This window comes from Lissotriton helveticus, chromosome 3_1 (assembly GCF_964261635.1).
Source record: "Lissotriton helveticus chromosome 3_1, aLisHel1.1, whole genome shotgun sequence".
NCBI lineage: Eukaryota > Metazoa > Chordata > Amphibia > Caudata > Salamandridae > Lissotriton > Lissotriton helveticus.
This window is the reverse complement of record NC_136061.1, coordinates 500,145,069-500,162,122: the sequence shown is the minus strand read 5'-3', so window position 1 is coordinate 500,162,122 and position 17,054 is coordinate 500,145,069. Positions and strand designations below refer to the sequence as shown.

The 17,054-nt window shown below is 48.3% G+C and overlaps 1 protein-coding gene across 3 annotated transcripts in view; it reads left to right on the top strand.

Moving 5' to 3' along the window:
* The window catches only part of STAT1 (signal transducer and activator of transcription 1), a 786,410-nt gene that overhangs the window by 191,311 nt on the left and 578,045 nt on the right, over positions 1–17,054 (top strand). For all 3 annotated transcript variants that reach the window (XM_078680398.1, XM_078680397.1, XM_078680399.1), the window contains exon 9: positions 9,950–10,108. In XM_078680398.1, the coding sequence (XP_078536524.1) occupies positions 9,950–10,108 (159 nt within the window). The remainder of the gene's footprint in view (positions 1–9,949; positions 10,109–17,054) is intronic.

Below are 17,054 nucleotides of genomic sequence, written 5' to 3'. Positions count from 1 at the left end.
CAACCTTTTACCTACCTGTTACACCCCTGAATCTAGCATTTAGGGGCACCCCTGAACCTTGCTTCCTCAGACTAGAACCAACTACAAACAAAGAAGAAAGACCAAACATCCGTGCCTAAACTGACAAGAGGAAGACACCCACTTACTTGCCCCAGTCCTACCAGCCTGTCTTTACTTCTAACCTGCTCCTGCGAAATCCCGGCGTGTCCTGGAACCAGCAAATTTGAAACTGCGGAGAGCCTGCCTGCCTTCAACCACAAAGACTGTGTCTCCCGTGAACACTGGATGTGGTCATCAACAGCCTTTGGCCCCGGCCGGAAACTGCAAATCCACACCACTCTGCATCCGCCGTCCACAGCCCGAGCTCGAGTGGGCAAACACCACAAGGATTTCTTCCCGGCGATCCTGACCCGAGATCTGGCGACCCCTGACCTGCCGAAGCCTCCATCCAAAGCCTGCAGCCTCAAACAGGATGGTCCTCCCAACCGCGATCATGAGCTGGTAAGAAGATCCAACTCTAAAAGGCACCCCTGCACCCGACGCCCCATGGCATTGGGTGGCCCAGCCGACAGTGCCTAACCAACCCCAACAGCCCAGCTTACCTCTCCAAGTGGTGGTCGCACCCAGAAGACCTTCGTCCCCGAGCCTGCAGTGCTTTTGCAAACCAGAGACTCCCCATTAAAAGCTACAGGGCTTCTGATGCCAAAACAGCACTCTGCACCCGGCCGCCCCAGTGCCGCTTAGGGTGCATCATTTGTGCTGGCCTAAACCCCCATTTGCCCTGAGCTTAAGCCCAGGAGCTTTGCTCCCACAACCCAGTGGCCTGTTCATCAGCAGCCATCAAACAGAGGCCCACATTGGGCTTCAGCACTCAGCACCCGGCCGCCCTAGTGCCGCTGAGGGTGTAACAAGAGTACATGCTTGACCCTGGGGGAACCCTGAGTCTAACCCCAGAACTCCAACTCCCACAAGAAAGTACTTACCTTTAAACAGATTTCACTATTTTCCTCCATAGGATAACATTGACTGTTTTTCTATGAAAAGTTTCTAAATGTGGAGTTGGAAAACCTAAAGAAATTCTTTAAAATTGTACTAACTAACATAAACGATTTTACTTACATGTTTACATGAAATGCCCCAGTGTAGTATCCAGGTACACTACACTGTGTAAGAAAAGTAATCTCAAAAGTTACTTACCTGCAATTTTACTAAAAATTCCATTCAAAGTATATGTACTGTATCCTTAAAAGCATTGCATTTTCAGTAACACTATTGTGATCCAATCAAAGTACAATTACCATTGCAATTCAAACTGTTGCAACTGTATATTTACTGCAAAGTATTTATCACTTAATTGTACCGGGCTTGCTTAGTTCTAGGAAATAAAAGGACTAAAAGAATATTTTTTATACAAAAACACTACCACAAATATAGAGTAAGTTGCTATCTAACTTTACCTCTGCCTACCTTTGGGGTTCCACTGGACTCTATACCTCACTTTGGTATAGTATATACAGAGCCAGCTTCCTACACCCACACTCCTCATATAAAGCCTCAGGTTGTTGGAGATGCCTTTCTTTCTTCATTCTTTTCATTGGTCAACTTAGTCTGTGTTTCTAAGCTCCATTTTTCATCCTCACCCGCTGTGCGGAAAAATAATCTAACAATGGAGCCAATGCCTACATGCATTACCAGTAATATGTGGAATATTATGCATCATGACTTGAAGAGCCCAACACCAGATGGCAGTAGTGTGCAGAGCATGTGAATCTACAGCACTGTATGCCATGAACAGATGCATGCATAGTAAGTCACATTTTCCCTATATATATTATTTTTCTATATGTGGCAAGAGTATAGACTTGGCTTAAGGTTCACACAATTGATGTATGAGGTTGGTTATTGATTGATGATTGATTGGTTTCTATTTGATTGATTTATTAGCAAACCTTGATTCTGGAGACATCTGTATGAAATGTGACCTTAGTTGGCACTATCATAACAGCAGAGCTTCCAGAAAGCAAAGCTCTGCCCCGCTCTCAGTGAATGAGAATGACATCATGGAGGTGCCACTTGGCCTTAACTGATACACTGCTCAGAGTTCAGCTTCAAACCTGCTGCCTGCTACGTAGCAACATGCATTAAACAATGTGCTGAAGCATGTTGGATGTGCCATGCTCTTCTACTTCAAAAGAGGGGTGGATGTAGGCCATGGGGTATTGATATCTTGTGGATGTCACAACTGCATATCATGTGGCTTACCATGACCGGGGCCCATCATAGCGAGGGCATACATTGCTGACAGGTTTCTAGAGGTAGGGGCTACTCTTATCCTGTCTGATACCGGAGGGCACCAAAGCATTAAAAATAGGCCCAAAACTGGTGTTTTCCGATTTCCGCTGAGAAGCAAATATTCCCTTAAGTGATTTGTTATGGGTTATTGGGTTATTGTCAGTTTTAACTCAAAACTGCAAACCCTATATATGTATATTGTGCATGTACATAGATATACCTTTTGTGACAGAAAGTGGTATGCGCGTGAGAGCCCGCTCAGCCATTTACCTTTTTAGCATGTTATAAAATTTCAACTGCATGGGGCATTTCTAGTATATCGTTGTTTAGTAAACACAGACAGACCAACCATTTGGTGATGTAATCACTTTTAAAACATTTTTCATTTTGATATCTCCTTCTCCCATTAAAACTGACTGTTCAGCGCTTTTGCTTGTGGCTAGTTGAATAATTGAAAGCACTGGCAAAGATATGTTAATCGTCCATGAGCAAGACTGAGTGTGCAGGAAATTCACATTCCAATACATTTGTTGATTCGTTAACTTTTGATGAATTCACCTTAGTGCAAAACTCAATAATTTCACATTTGGGTGGAAACAGAGAACATTTTTACACACTAGTGGTAATGCTAAAAGTAGTAATTAGGTCACTTGAAGTGGCACTAATAGTTGTTGCTGAGCCAGTAGTTGATGTAGTAGTGATGCTGTTAGTAGCCAGAGCCTGCATTAGCAGTGTAATTTTAGTAGTAGAGTTATTAAGTTATTAAGATTAATTGTATTAGAAGCAACAGTAGCCACAATAGAGAAATTCATTGTAGTATTAGTGCCAGAAGTACTATTACTTGGTGCACAACCAGTTGCAGTAGAGCCTAAGTTGAGGAAACACTTTATTGTTTATTTAGTTCGAAGTGGGTTAATATTGTTTTCTCTTCAATGCAATTTTAATCTCCTAAATTTCAGTTCATGTTCACAAAACCTGTTCCCTTCAAAATACGTTTCTTTTTATAACATCCATACTCTTAGTCTTTAATCTTCATGAATTCACAACCCAGTCCTTGTTACAAGCACCTGACGAGTTAAGATTACATTACTTGAAATCAGGTGTAATCCAACTCAGGGCGAAATAAGCTCAGAGCACAATTAGTGGTGGATCATTGGAGAACGCACAAGCACTCCAGACCTCTGCAAGTTTGCATATTTCATAGTACAGTATTTAAATTGCTGTTGTTCTGATACAGTTTGAAGGGATGGTGCTCAGATCATTAGGAATGTAGTGTTCGAGGCATGTGGGCTGCTGAATATAGCATAGGTCGCCGCCTATGTTGTCCTGGAAGAGTCTTCGAAGTATCACGAGATAGGTGGCTCCTCCCCTGGACTACAGTGCGCATGGGCATCGACTCCATCCCCAGATTGTTTTTTTCCGCCATTGGGTTCGGATGTATATTCGACATCTCCAGTTCGGAATCAATATAGACTTTTCTTAAGGCCCAAAGGCCTTTTCCTATACCGTCGGTATTGTCTTGCGTTCAGTGCCCAGCTTTGTTCCGGCTCAGATCCCGAGTCGGACATCCAGAAGAGTCGCGTGCCTCTTCGGTGCTCCAGGCCCAGTCAACGCAACCAACATTCGTCATGGAACGGAGCCCGTTCAAGAAATGTCCCGTGTGCGGATCGAAGTATCCACACATCGACGTCCACCCGGTGTGCAACAAGTGCCTCTCGCCGGATCACGATGAAGCCAACTGTATGGCTTGTTCCCGTTTTCGATCTAAGAAGACGATTCGACTTCGGCGCGTGGCGCGCATGGAGGCCCAGCAGTCGGCCCCGGCACCGGTGGACATCTTCGAGAGGGAAAAAACAGACGAGCCAGAAGATCAAGAGCCGATTTCCACTCCTGTGGAGGAGATCGACTACACCTACGACGCAGACGTCGAAGTGCTAGATACTGAAGAAGTCGTCGACGAGGTAGGAGATGACAATGAGGCCTATGGGGCCACGGAAGATAGCTCAGGGGAAGAGCTATGCCCCATTCGGACTATCACTAAGGCTCAGGTCGAGGGATCGCCACATGGCCTTACCCAAGACCTTACACCCAGTTCCACGGCCTCGGCTACGGACACTTCTGCGGAGCCGCCGTTGGTCAAACCAAAACTGAAAGTGAAAGCTTCGGTGTCGACGAAAACGAAAGTGATGGAGACGCCATCGAAAGCGAAGACGTCTGTCCCTCTGGCCGCCTCCTCCTCTTCCGACAAGTCGGCGCAGCCGAAGCCAAAGAAGGCTGTCGACCAGGTGAAGTCGACCAAGGGCGCCGAGCCGAAGTCGGTCAAGGGCGTCTATCCCAAATCGCTCAAGGGCGTCGAGCCGAAGACTGGGCCACAAAAACCAGCTGTCAAGCCCGCCGACCCGAAGCCGCCGGCGCCGAAGGCCGTCGACACAGTCGGAGGACACGGCGCACCTAAGAGGGCTGATCCCGCGCATCGGCCGGAGAAAGCCACGGCATCGACGATTGAGTCTGCACACGCTGGTGGATCGAGGCCGTCTGTCGGGTCGACGAAACCGTCCGCATCCTTCACAAAGCAGGTGTCGGACTCTTTGCAACGCATCAGGAACAAGACTTCTGCGGTCGATCCGAAGGATGCTTCCCCCCCCCGAAGCAAGTTGCCAAAATGCCGAAGTCCTCGGCGCCACTCCTGTTAACGTTGGCACCGAAGGCGTTCGCACCGAAGCCGGTCGACGACGCGCAGGTGTCTGCGGGGTCGAAGCCTTCTCAGCCACTGGTGAGCTCGAAGCATCGACAACCCCTGATGGAAGAGCAGTCGGAACACTTTATCGACGCCGACACCGGTAAACTCACACTCTACAAGAGGAACATCACGGCGGCGCAGCCTCTGGAGTCCTACACGATTCCTTTGAAGCGCAAGAAGCCTTCTACGGATTCCCCCGTTCTGGTTGAGCCACTTGCCCCACAGACTCAAACAGTTGCTACACCCTCCCCCACTTATTCGGATGGGGAGGCTGGGGAAGGTGATGAGGAGGAGTATAATTTCCCTGCCAACACTGATCCTGAGGATCACCAGGACTCTTGGGTGGATGCAGGGGACCCAGGGGATCAGCACACTGCCCCGGACACTCAGGTGTACAATTTCAAAACCTCTCCTACAGAGGATTCTGCTACATTTAATGCCCTAATTGAGAGGGCGGCTAAAAACCACGATGTCGAGCTGCATGCTGACCCTATTAAGGTGGACTTCCTCTTTGATACCTTTTCCACAGCAGAAAAGACTGTCAAGACTCTCCCAATGCTGAAAGGGGTTCTGAAACATGCTGCGGTCATTTTTAAAGAACCCACACGTGCCAGGGTTATCAACCCTAGGATTGAAAAAAAGTATAGACCGGCACCTGGCGACCCTACCTACATCAAGGGCCAGTTGCCTTTGGACTCTCTGGTTGTTTCTAATGCCCGGAAGAGGGCAAATTCACAGTCCACTGGTGATGCTCCTCCCCTTGACAAGGAATCTAAAGTGCTAGAAGCATCAGGGAAGAGGGTGGCGACTCAAGCGGCCAATATCTGGCGCATTTCAAACACTCAGGCACTCTTGGCCAGATATGACAGGGCACACTATGATACACTAGAGACCCTGTTACAACATCTACCAGATCAGTATAAAGAGGCAGCGGAGATGCTCATTCAGGAAGGGAAGCTCATCTCCAACGCTTCTATTAAATGTGCACTGGACGTGGCGGACACCGCGGCAAGGGCCATTAACACTAGTGTCATGTTGCGACGTCAGGCCTGGCTCAGGATCTCCGGCTTCAAGCCGGAGATACAAACCACAATCCTCAATCAGCCTGTAAACCCTGATAGACTATTTGGTCCTGAGGTGGATACCACCCTGGAAAAAATAAAGAAGGATACCGAGACTGCTAAGTCCATGGGGGCTCTCCAGTCCCAACAGTTTCGGGGCACTACTTTTCGTCGCTCAGGCAATAGAGGTGTTTCCAGAGGCCAGATGTCCCAGCAAACGCAATACACTAAAGGTGGGGCGCAGTCCTCTTACACCAAGCAGAGTAGAGGCGGCTATCGGGGCAACAGCACCAAGGGCAGAGGTCGTGGAAACAACAACTCCCGCTCCTCCACCACCAACAAACAGTGATGCCCTGTCACTGCCCCCCGACCATACAACACCTGTCGGGGGGAGACTGCAGCAGTTCCTGCCGGTCTGGAAATCCATCACCACGGACAGGTGGGTCAGAAAACCTATCCAGTACGGTTATTGTCTGGAGTTAACTTCCACTCCACCCAACTTGCCACCAAAACACCGTCCTATGTCCACAGAGCATTTGCACTTATTGCAGCAAGAGGTACTTGTCAGGCTGCAAAAAGGGGCGATCAAACTCGTGCCAGTGGAGGAAGAAGGCACAGGAGTGTACTCCCTGTACTTCCTAATCCCGAAAAAGGACGGGTCCCTCAGACCCATACTGGACCTCAGACCCCTAAACCAGTATATTCTCTCAGAACATTTTCACATGCTAACACTGCAGCAGGTTCTTCCGTTGCTCAATCAAGGGGACTTCCTCGCAACCTCGGATCTCAAGGATGCATATTTTCACATTCCACTACATCCATCACACAGAAAATACCTCAGATTCACCATTCAGAATCAGCATTATCAATTCAAGGTCCTCCCTTTCTGAGTGACCACAGCGCCCAGGGTGTTCACAAAATGCCTGGCGACAGTGGCTGCGCACCTCAGGAGACAAAACGTTCACGTCTACCCTTATCTGGACGACTGGCTTGTCCAAGCAAAGTCGGCCCAGCAGTGCGCCGCCAACATGTCCCACACCATTCACCTCCTTCACAGTCTGGGATTCTCACTAAATTATCCGAAGTCGCACCTTCAGCCAGCCCATGTGCGGCAGTATTTGGGCGCGACAATAAATACTCTGGCAGCCACAGCTCAGCCAACTTCTGTGAGGATCGACAGCATTCAGGCACTGATCCAGAAGTTCAGACCGCAACACTCGCTTCCAGCAAGAGTGTTCATGCAGTTGATAGGCATGATGGCCTCCTGCATCTTCATAGTCCCGCACGCGAGGCTACATATGCGTCCGCTCCAAGAATGCTTGGCTCATCAGTGGACTCAGGCTCAAGGGCTCAACCTAGTGTTGGTGACCGGTCGGGCATACAGCTCTCTGCATTGGTGGAATCCACGCAACCTTTGCAAGGGCCGACCGTTCCAGGAGCCTGTGCCACAGATTATCCTGACGACGGACGCATCTCTCCAGGGATGGGGAGCTCATGTACTCCACTACACAGTTCAGGGGCTATGGACAACGCAGCAAAAGAAGATGCACATCTACCACCTGGAACTGATGGCAATCTTCATGGCACTGAAGGCATTCAAGGTACATCTGTGCAACAAGGTCGTGTTGATCCGGACGTACAACATGACGGCCATGTACTATATTCAAAAGCAGGGAGGTACGCACTCTCCACAGTTGTCTCATCTGGCTCAGACCATGTGGAAATGGGCCATTCAGAGGAACATCTTCCTCATGGCGGAACACCTCCCGGGCAAGGACAATCCGATGGCGGATCTGCTCAGCAGGTACAGCCACCAAATGCACGAGTGGGAGTTACATCCATCAGTACTCCACCCGTACTTCCAGCAGTGGGGTCATCCAGAGATAGACCTGTTCGCCACAAGGGAAAACGCCAAATGCCAAAGCTTTGCCGGCAGGTTCCCGCACCCACAGTCGCAGGGCAATGCGATATGGATGAACTGGTCAGGCAGATTTGCGTACGCTTTTCCCCCAGCACCTCTCATACCGCTGGTGGCACGAAAGCTAAAGCAACACTCGATGACACTCATCCTGGTTGCTCCCACGTGGGCACGCCAACCATGGTACACCACGTTTCTAGAACTCTCCGTGGTACCGCATCAAAGGCTCCACCTCACACCCAGGCTTTTGACGCAGAACCATGGCGACATTCAGCATCCAGATCCGCAACAGCTCAACCTGGCGATCTGGCTCCTGAAGTCTTAGAATTTGGCTACCTTAACTTGCCTCCCGACTGCATGGATATCATACGGGAGGCGAGGAAGCCCACCACCAGAGCTTGCTATGCAGCAAAATGGAAGCGGTTTGTCATTTACTGTGCAGAACGCAACATCAACCCGCTAGATGCATCTACTCACGACATCATTTGTTATTTGTTACATCTTTACAAATGCAATCTAGCATATGCTTCCATTCGGATACACTTATCCGCCATAGCGGCTTATCTCCAAAACAGGCAGCGTCTCTCGGTTTTCAGAGTGCCTGCCGTTAAGGCTTTTCTGGAAGGGTTGAAACGAGTCATTCCTCCCAGGACCCCACCAGCTCCTGTATGGAACCTTAACGTGGTCCTCACCAGGCTGATGGGCCCCCCTTTTGAGCCTCTGCATTCTTGCGAGGTTCAGTTCTTAACATGGAAAGTGGATTTCCTAATAGCCATCACGTCGCTGCGGCGTGTAAGTGAACTCCAAGCGCTCACTGTACAGGAGCCATTCATACAGATTCACTCAAACAGGGTGGTGCTGCGCACTAACCCTAAATTCCTTCCTAAAGTAGTTTCACAGTTCCACGTCAATCAGACCATTGAACTACCTGTGTTCTTTCAAAACCCAGAGACTGTGGCTGAAAGAATGCTCCACACTCTTGACGTCAAACGAGCTTTGATGTACTACATTGATAGGACCAAAGATTTTAGGAAAACGACACAACTTTTTGTTGCCTTTTCTGCCCAGCACAAGGGCAACCCCATTTCCAAAGCAGGTATAGCCAGGTGGATCGTTAAGTGTATCCAGATTTGTTATCAAAAAGCAAAGCGCACTTTAACGGTCCCCCCCAGAGCCCACTCCACCCGCAAGTTGGGGGCCTCCATGGCTTTCCTTGGTAATATCCCTTTGGAAGACATTTGTAGAGCAGCCACATGGTCTACCCCACACACATTTACTAAACACTACTGTGTAGATGTGCACTCCAAGCAGCAAGCAGCTGTGGGGCAGGCTGTTCTGAAGACACTTTTTCAAACATCTGCAGCCGGCACGGGCGGCCGCCAATAATGGAGGGACTGCTATGTATTCTATGCTATAGATATGAATTCAGCAGCCCACATGCCTCGAACTGAATATGCTACTTACCAGTATGCATCTGTTCTTGGCATGTAGGGCTGCTGACATTCATATCGCCCGCCCTCCTCCCCGGCGCCTGTAGCGGCTGCAGAATTTACACTTACTCTTAGCATGGTCATCGATCACACTGTTACACTCCATCTTCGCCACAATGGCTAAAAACAATCTGGATATGGAGTCGATGCCCATGCGCACTGTAGTCCAGGGGAGGAGCCACCTATCTCGTGATACTTCGAAGACTCTTCTAGGACAACATAGGCGGCGATCTATGCTATAGATATGAATGTCAGCAGCCCTACATGCCAAGAACAGATGCATACTGGTAAGTTGCATATTCAACATTGTTGGCTGTTTTGTATTAGCCTCCACATTTTTCAGGTAATATTTTCTCTTCTTAATATTTGTTGATCTATCAAGATATTTATGATTGCCGATTAGCCAGTCAGGAGCTATATTTACAATAATATATTTGTGCAATTGCAGGTTCACTATCGTGGCTGAGAGCCTGCAACAGGTACGCCAGCAGCTCAAAAAATTAGAAGAGTTGGAACAGAAGCTTTCATATGAACGAGATCCCATCACACACCAAAAACAGAACTTACAGGAGCAAACAAACAGACTTTTCCGACAGCTTATACAAAGGTAACCTTGATTTGTTACAATGTTTAAGATAAAGCTTTTGTGAACAATGCTGTGTCTGTCATGTTTCCATGAGCAAGAGCTGTGACCTCGTATCAAGGAACAACAATTTTGGGGCTGTCCCTCGCAAAGACGAAAAAACCATAAGTCAGGCACAGACACAAGTCCTAATATAAAAACTTTAAAAAAGCTAAATAAATACAAGAAAAGGTTAGATTTCTGAACACCATGCATTTATTAGATAAAATGAATGAGTGTTTTTTCTGGTGTTAAAGTCTCTCATGGCTTGCAATTAAAACACAACATGGGAGGCGGATTGATACCCACATCAGGCTATAGTATGTGGAAGTACTTCTCTGAGCCTGTTGTATCCATATAATAAAGAAGATCCCTGCCCATTTCTCAAATTTATTACCGTGTGTACATGTGTGCTTTCATGGTCTGACTGTCTTCTTTTTACAGTCCTCGGTTCCCATTTTTGTAATGCAAAGACACTATAAGAAAAGCCATCTATATTGAACTTCAAGATCCCATTAATACTGACCATCTTTTTAGTATAGCTGGCAGTCTGGCTAAAGATCATGATGCAGCACAGAAACCACTACCTTACACATTGTATTTCTGATCATAGATGAAATTGACTCCTACCTCCTGATGTTGACGGTCTGTTAAGCTGCCTCTGACATAGATGACCATTCCACCCTCATATACTCTCTTGAGCAGTGGTTCCCAAACTTATTTGGCCTACCCAAAATAAATTCTTATTCTTATGCTTCCACCTCCTCGTAATTGCACCCGTGGCTACTACCCCCCCCCCCCCCCCCCCCCCACCTCCCCTGATCATTCCAGCGCCCCGGGGGCGGTACGGTACTAACCCATTATTTGTTTTTCAACCCCCCCCTTGGAGTCATCCTATACACCAACCTCACCGTCAGAGAACACATCATCAAGAAATACAAAGACTGGTGCAAGCTCTCTCTTCTAAAGAGGGTAAAACTGTCTCTGTATCCTTAGATTGGACTCTAGACCAGTGATTGCTTCATCAGTAGCAAAATCCCAGGGATATATTTGGGCTATTAGGAGCACATCGATAAAAACGTGAGCTAGCTCCATGTCCTCCCATCTTTCTTATCAGTTTTGATCTTAGTGTTAGCTCATATTCTATTGATGCCACCTTAAAGTCTTAAGTGCAGTGCATTCTTAGAAGCCAGGCAGCATGGCGCACCATGCTGCTTCATTTGGAATAGGCAGAGGTTTTTGCTTTTCTGGTTTCTTTTTTACTTCATTGTGCACCAAGTGGTTAATCTATATATTTACTGTACTGTAGACTATTGCTCGACTGATGTTCTTAGTATGTTATCTATGTCTACTTTTTTATTTTATCTTAGTCGTATGAGCTGTATCACACTTGCACTTTTATGGTCATATGAACAAAATAAAGATTTATGATGATGAGGGTTTCTTTCAGACAGTGACCTCAGAACTGCTCCATAAGCTCTCTAGATGCATCTTTATGGTTTTAGTTTTCCACGTTCCCTTATACCTCACCAGTGCCCTTCAGGTGTTCAAGAAGGTAATGGTGGTGGTCACAGCATACTTTCAGAGAATAACTGTATTCCCCTACCTCAATGATTAGCTGTTCAAAGCAGTCTTGCCACTGTCAGTTATAGACCTCCTCCAGATGATGTTGAACCTCCTTACTTTGTCTGAGTTCACAGTCAACTTGTCAGATTCACACCTGAATCCTTCACAGAGTCTCTATTTTCATCTGAGTTACCCTGGGTAAGGTGCACTGTTCAGACCATCTCTTTGAAACAACAAGTCCAGGACATCCCTATGTTTTAACCCTCGTCTTCGGTCTCTGTGAAGGTGGTCTTAGGCTTCTTGTCCTACTGGCCTCCTTCATCCTGCTCATGACCATGCCAGGTGGCATATGTTGAATCTGTAGTCTCAGTAGGACCATCATCAAGGAAACTGGTTGGACTCCATCCAGATTGCAGAGGAGACTGCAAAAGATCTGCAGTGGTTGCTGCTCGACTGCAGTTAGACTAGTACAACCAAGATGGATCGCACACCGCTAGCCTCTCCTCTGGGTCGCCCCTTAGCACTCTGGTACATGTAGTGCATGTAGATGGACGAGTAAAAAGTAATTCACCACAGTTGGTGCGAGTGGTTACTCGTTATCCCCAAGATCTCTGGACCCGAGACATGGCCCTGGTTTCGGGACAGTTTCCTCGTCAGCAGAGCAGTGTTTGGGGTGGATGAGAAGGCCGTCAAGTGACCGTCACAGGCCCTGATGCCTCTCCGGCGCGCAGGTGCGTCTCCAAGAGCTCGTCAGCTCAAGGCTCACGGGAGCCGTTTAAGTACAATCAAGATTGATCGCACACCGCTAGCCTCTCCTCCGGGTCGCCCCTTAGCACTCTGGTACATGTAGTGCATGTAGATGGACGAGTAAAAAGTAATTCACCACAGTTGGTGCGAGTGGTTACTTGTTATCCCCAAGATCCCTGGACCCGAGACATGGCCCGGGTTTCGGGACAGTTTCCCTCGTCAGCAGAACAGTGTTTGGGGTGGATGAGAAGGCCGCCAAGTGACCGTCACAGGCCCTGATGCCTCCCTGGCGCGCAGGTGCGTCTCCAAGAGCTCGTCAGCTCAAGGCTCACGGGAGCCGTTTAAGTACAACCAAGATGGATCGCACACCGCTAGCCTCTCCTCCTGGTCGCCCCTTAGCACTCTGGTACATGTAGTGCATGTAGATGGACGAGTAAAAAGTAATTCACCACAGTTGGTGCGAGTGGTTACTCGTTATCCCCAAGATCTCTGGACCCGAGACATGGCCCGGGTTTCGGGACAGTTTCCCTCGTCAGCAGAGCAGTGTTTGGGGTGGATGAGAAGGCCGCCAAGTGACCTAAGGCATCTGCACCCCCTAGTACAGTTAGTAGTGGTAGTAATCCTCCCAAGGCTATAGTGGGGTTAACCCTGGGAACTGAGGCGGGTTCTGACTTAGTCAGGATATCTACTCAGGCTGTTCTTGTTTGTACTGGGGACATGGATATGACCCCTACAATAAGTCCCAGTACTCTGGGCAAGTACAGGCAGACGCCTTTGATCAATGGAAAAATGGCTCAGGCCTACAGGGACACTTGTGCCAGTGTCACTATGGTGACACCAAACTTTGTGGACCCTGAACAGGTAATACTAGGTTCAGACTACCTGGTGACCAATGCTAGCAATGCCACTACCTCCCATAGTATGGCACTTGTTAACTTCTCCTGGGGAGGGGTAAATGGCCTCAAGAGGGTTGTTGTTAGTCAGACCTCCCAGTGGACTGTCTTTTGGGCAATGATTTGGAATCCTCCTTATGGTCAGATGTGGAGTATAGGACTCATGTGGAAATGTTAGGTTTATCAGCACATGTCCTTGCTGTGACTAGGTCACAGGCCAAGAAATGCCCAGCTGAACTAGTGCTGGATCCTGGAAGAATGGACCAGACACTACCCAAGAGAAAGAGCAGTAGGGGTAAGGTGGACCCTTCCCCCCTGCCTCAGGTGGAGGATCAGCTCTCTCAGGAGACTGACCCCAAGACCCCAGAAGGAACTGTCCTAGAAGAGCTTGAGCCTGAACAGGTTGAGTTTCTTGGGACAGAGTGACCTTCCAGGGCAGACTTGAGGCAGGCACAGTTAGACTGTTCCTCTCTTGAACCCCTCAGATAGCAGGCTGCTGCTGAGGCTGCAGGGAATGCTACAGGTGCCCATAAGGTATATTGGGACGATGGACTCCTATACTCTGAGGCAAGAGACCCCAAGCCTGGTGCTACCAGGAGGCTGGTCATCCCCTTGTCTCTGAGAGGTTTCCTTCTCACCTTAGCCCATGAAATTCCCCTTGCAGGTCACTTAGGCCAGAACAAGACTTGGGACAGGCTTGCCCCACACTTTCACTGGCCTCATATGTCTGAGGACACTAAAGAGTTTTGTCGCTCATGTGTCACCTGCCAAGCCAGTGGCAAATCAGGTGGCACCACAAAGGCCCCCCTTATACCACTACCTGTGGTGGGGGTTCCCTTTGAGAGAGTGGGGATTGACATTGTTGGACCAATGGACCCCCCAACAGCATCTGGGCACAGATTTATACTGGTGGTAGTGGATCATGCCACCAGGTATCCAGAAGCTATTCCCCTTAGGACCACTACAGCTCCTGTGGTGGCTAGGGCCCTGGTTTGAGTTTTCTCCAGAGTGGGGTTTCCTAAGGAGGTTGTCTCTGACAGAGGTGCAAACTTCGTGTCAGGATACTTGAGTGCTATGTGGAAGGAGTGTGGTGTAAATTACAAATTCACCACACCCTATCACCCACAATGCAATGGGCTTGTTGAAAGATTCAACAAGACCCTCAAAGGGATGATAAAAGGGTTACCTGAAAAGCTTAGGCGAAGATGGGACATCCTTTTACCCTGCCTTCTGTTTGCTTACAGAGAGGTCCCACTGAAGTGGGTTGGTTGCAGCCCTTTTGAACTTTTGTTTGGACATCCTGTAAGAGGACCCCTATGTCTTGTGAAGGAAGGATAGGAGTTACCTCTCAAAAAGCCTAAACTTGACATAGTGGACTATGTACTTGGTCTCCGCTCCAGGATGGCAGAGTACATGGAGAAGGCATCTAAAAACCTGGAGGCCAGCCAAGAACTTCAAAAAGCTTGGCATGACCAAAAGGCTGTCCTAACTGTTTACCATGCAGGACAGAAGGTGTGGGTGTTGGAGCCAGTGGCCCCAACAGCTCTCCAAGACAAATGGTCTGGACCCCACATCATCATTGAGCAAAAGGGAGAAGTCACCTACTTGGTGGACATGGGAACTCCCAGGAGCCCTCACAGAGTACTTCATGTGAATAGGCTCAAAGCCTTTGTTGACAGGGAGGACATGGGCTTGCTCATGGCCACAGATGAGGGACAGGAGGAAGAGAGTGACCCTCTCCCAGACCTGCTCACTCAGAACCCTGATGATGGGTCAGTAGATGGTGTAGTCTTTTCTGACAGCCTCTCTGAGCATCAACAAAAGGATTGTAAGCAAGTCCTGCAATCCTTCAGACAAATGTTTTCTCTGACCCCCAGTCAGACAAACTGGTGCACACATGAAGTGGACACTGGAGACAGTCTGCCTATAAAGAGTAAAATCTACAGGCAACCTGACCACGTCAGGGACTGCATAAAAACTGAAGTACAAAAGATGTTGGAATTGGGAGTCATTTAACCCTCAGAGAGCCCTTGGGCTAGTCCTGTAGTTCTAGTGCCTAAACCTCACACCCAGGATGGTAAGAGAGAGATGAGGTTTTGTGTAGACTACAGGGGTCTCAATGCTGTCACTAAGACTGATGCCCATCCAATACCTAGGGCAGATGAACTGATAGATAAGTTGGCTTCTGCAACTTTCTTAAGTACATTTGACCTAACAGCTGGTTATTGGCAAATCAGGCTAGCTGAGGATGCCAAGGCCAAGACAGCATTTTCTACCCCAGGAGGTCATTACCAATTTGTGGTGATGCCCTTTGGTTTGAAGAATGCACCTGCCACTTTTCAAAGGTTGGTGAACCAAGTTCTCACCGGGTTGGATTACTTTTGTGCAGCATATCTAGATGATATTGCTGTCTTTAGCTCCACCTGGGAGGATCACCTGATCAACCTAAGGAAAGTTTTAGAGGCCCTGCAAAAGGCAGGCCTCACTATCAAGGCTACTAAGTGCCAGATAGGGTAGAGTCAAGTTGTATACTTGGGCCACCTTGTAGGTGGAGGCCAAGTTCAACCTCTGGAGAGCAAGATACAGGCCATAAAGGACTGGGCTCCTCCAACCACCCAGACACAGGTCAGAGCTTTCTTGGGCCTGTCTGGTTATTACAGGAAATTTGTCAGAAATTATGGAACCATTGTGACTCCACTTAATGACCTGACAAGTCAGAAAATGCCAAAGAAAGTTCAGTGGACAGTTAGCTGTCCGAAGGCATGAGATGACCTAAAGCAGGCCATGTGCACTGCACCTATTCTCAAGAGTCCAGACTACTCCAAACCTTTCATTGTCCAAACAGATGCTTCTGAGTTGGGTGTGGGAGCTGTTCTATCTCAGCTGAATATTGATGGTCATGACCAGCCCATTGCTTTTATAAGTAGAAGGCTGACCCCTAGAGAGAAAAGTTGGTCAGCTATTGAGAGGGAGGCCTTTGCTGTGGTTTGGGCCCTGAAGAAGTTGAGGCCATACTTGTTTGGTACTCACTTCAAGATTCAGACCGACCATAAGCCCCTCCTATGGCTAAATCAAATGAAGGGTGAAAACCCCAAACTTCTTAGGTGGTCCATTTCCCTACAGGGGATGGACTTTACAGTGGAGCACCGCCCAGGGACTGACCATGGTAATGCAGATGGTCTCTCCAGGTACTTCCACTTAGAACCAGAAGACTCACCTGGTCAAGGTTAGTTTGATGTCCCTAAGTTTGGGGGGGGGGTTATGTAGGAGAGTGGGGTCTGCAATCCCATGGCCACCCCAGATTTTTGCTTTTTGCTTCACTGGTTTACGACTTTCCCTGGCTGTGGGCCTGCTAATCCGACCCACAGCCTAGCTGTTCTCTCTCTAAAATTACAACCATGTACCCTAGGTGCATTTACCAATTGGTACTGGGCCACCTTATCAGTCCCTGTACAGTATACCTTAGGTATCCAGGGCATAGGTGTACCCAGGGCCTACCAGGGGCTGCAGCATGTATTATGCCACCCCTGGCTGGCCATCCAAAACAGACACAACTGGCTGCACGACAGCTGGGGCAAGGTGGTGTAATCACCCTTTGCTTTAGATATAGTTCCCTATATCTAAACCTAAAATGGACACATATATTTCTATCAGTCACTCCTATGGAAGGCCTTATCAATCCTGAAGGCAGAGTGCTTGGAATTGTGTGAGATGGTGCTCTGGCA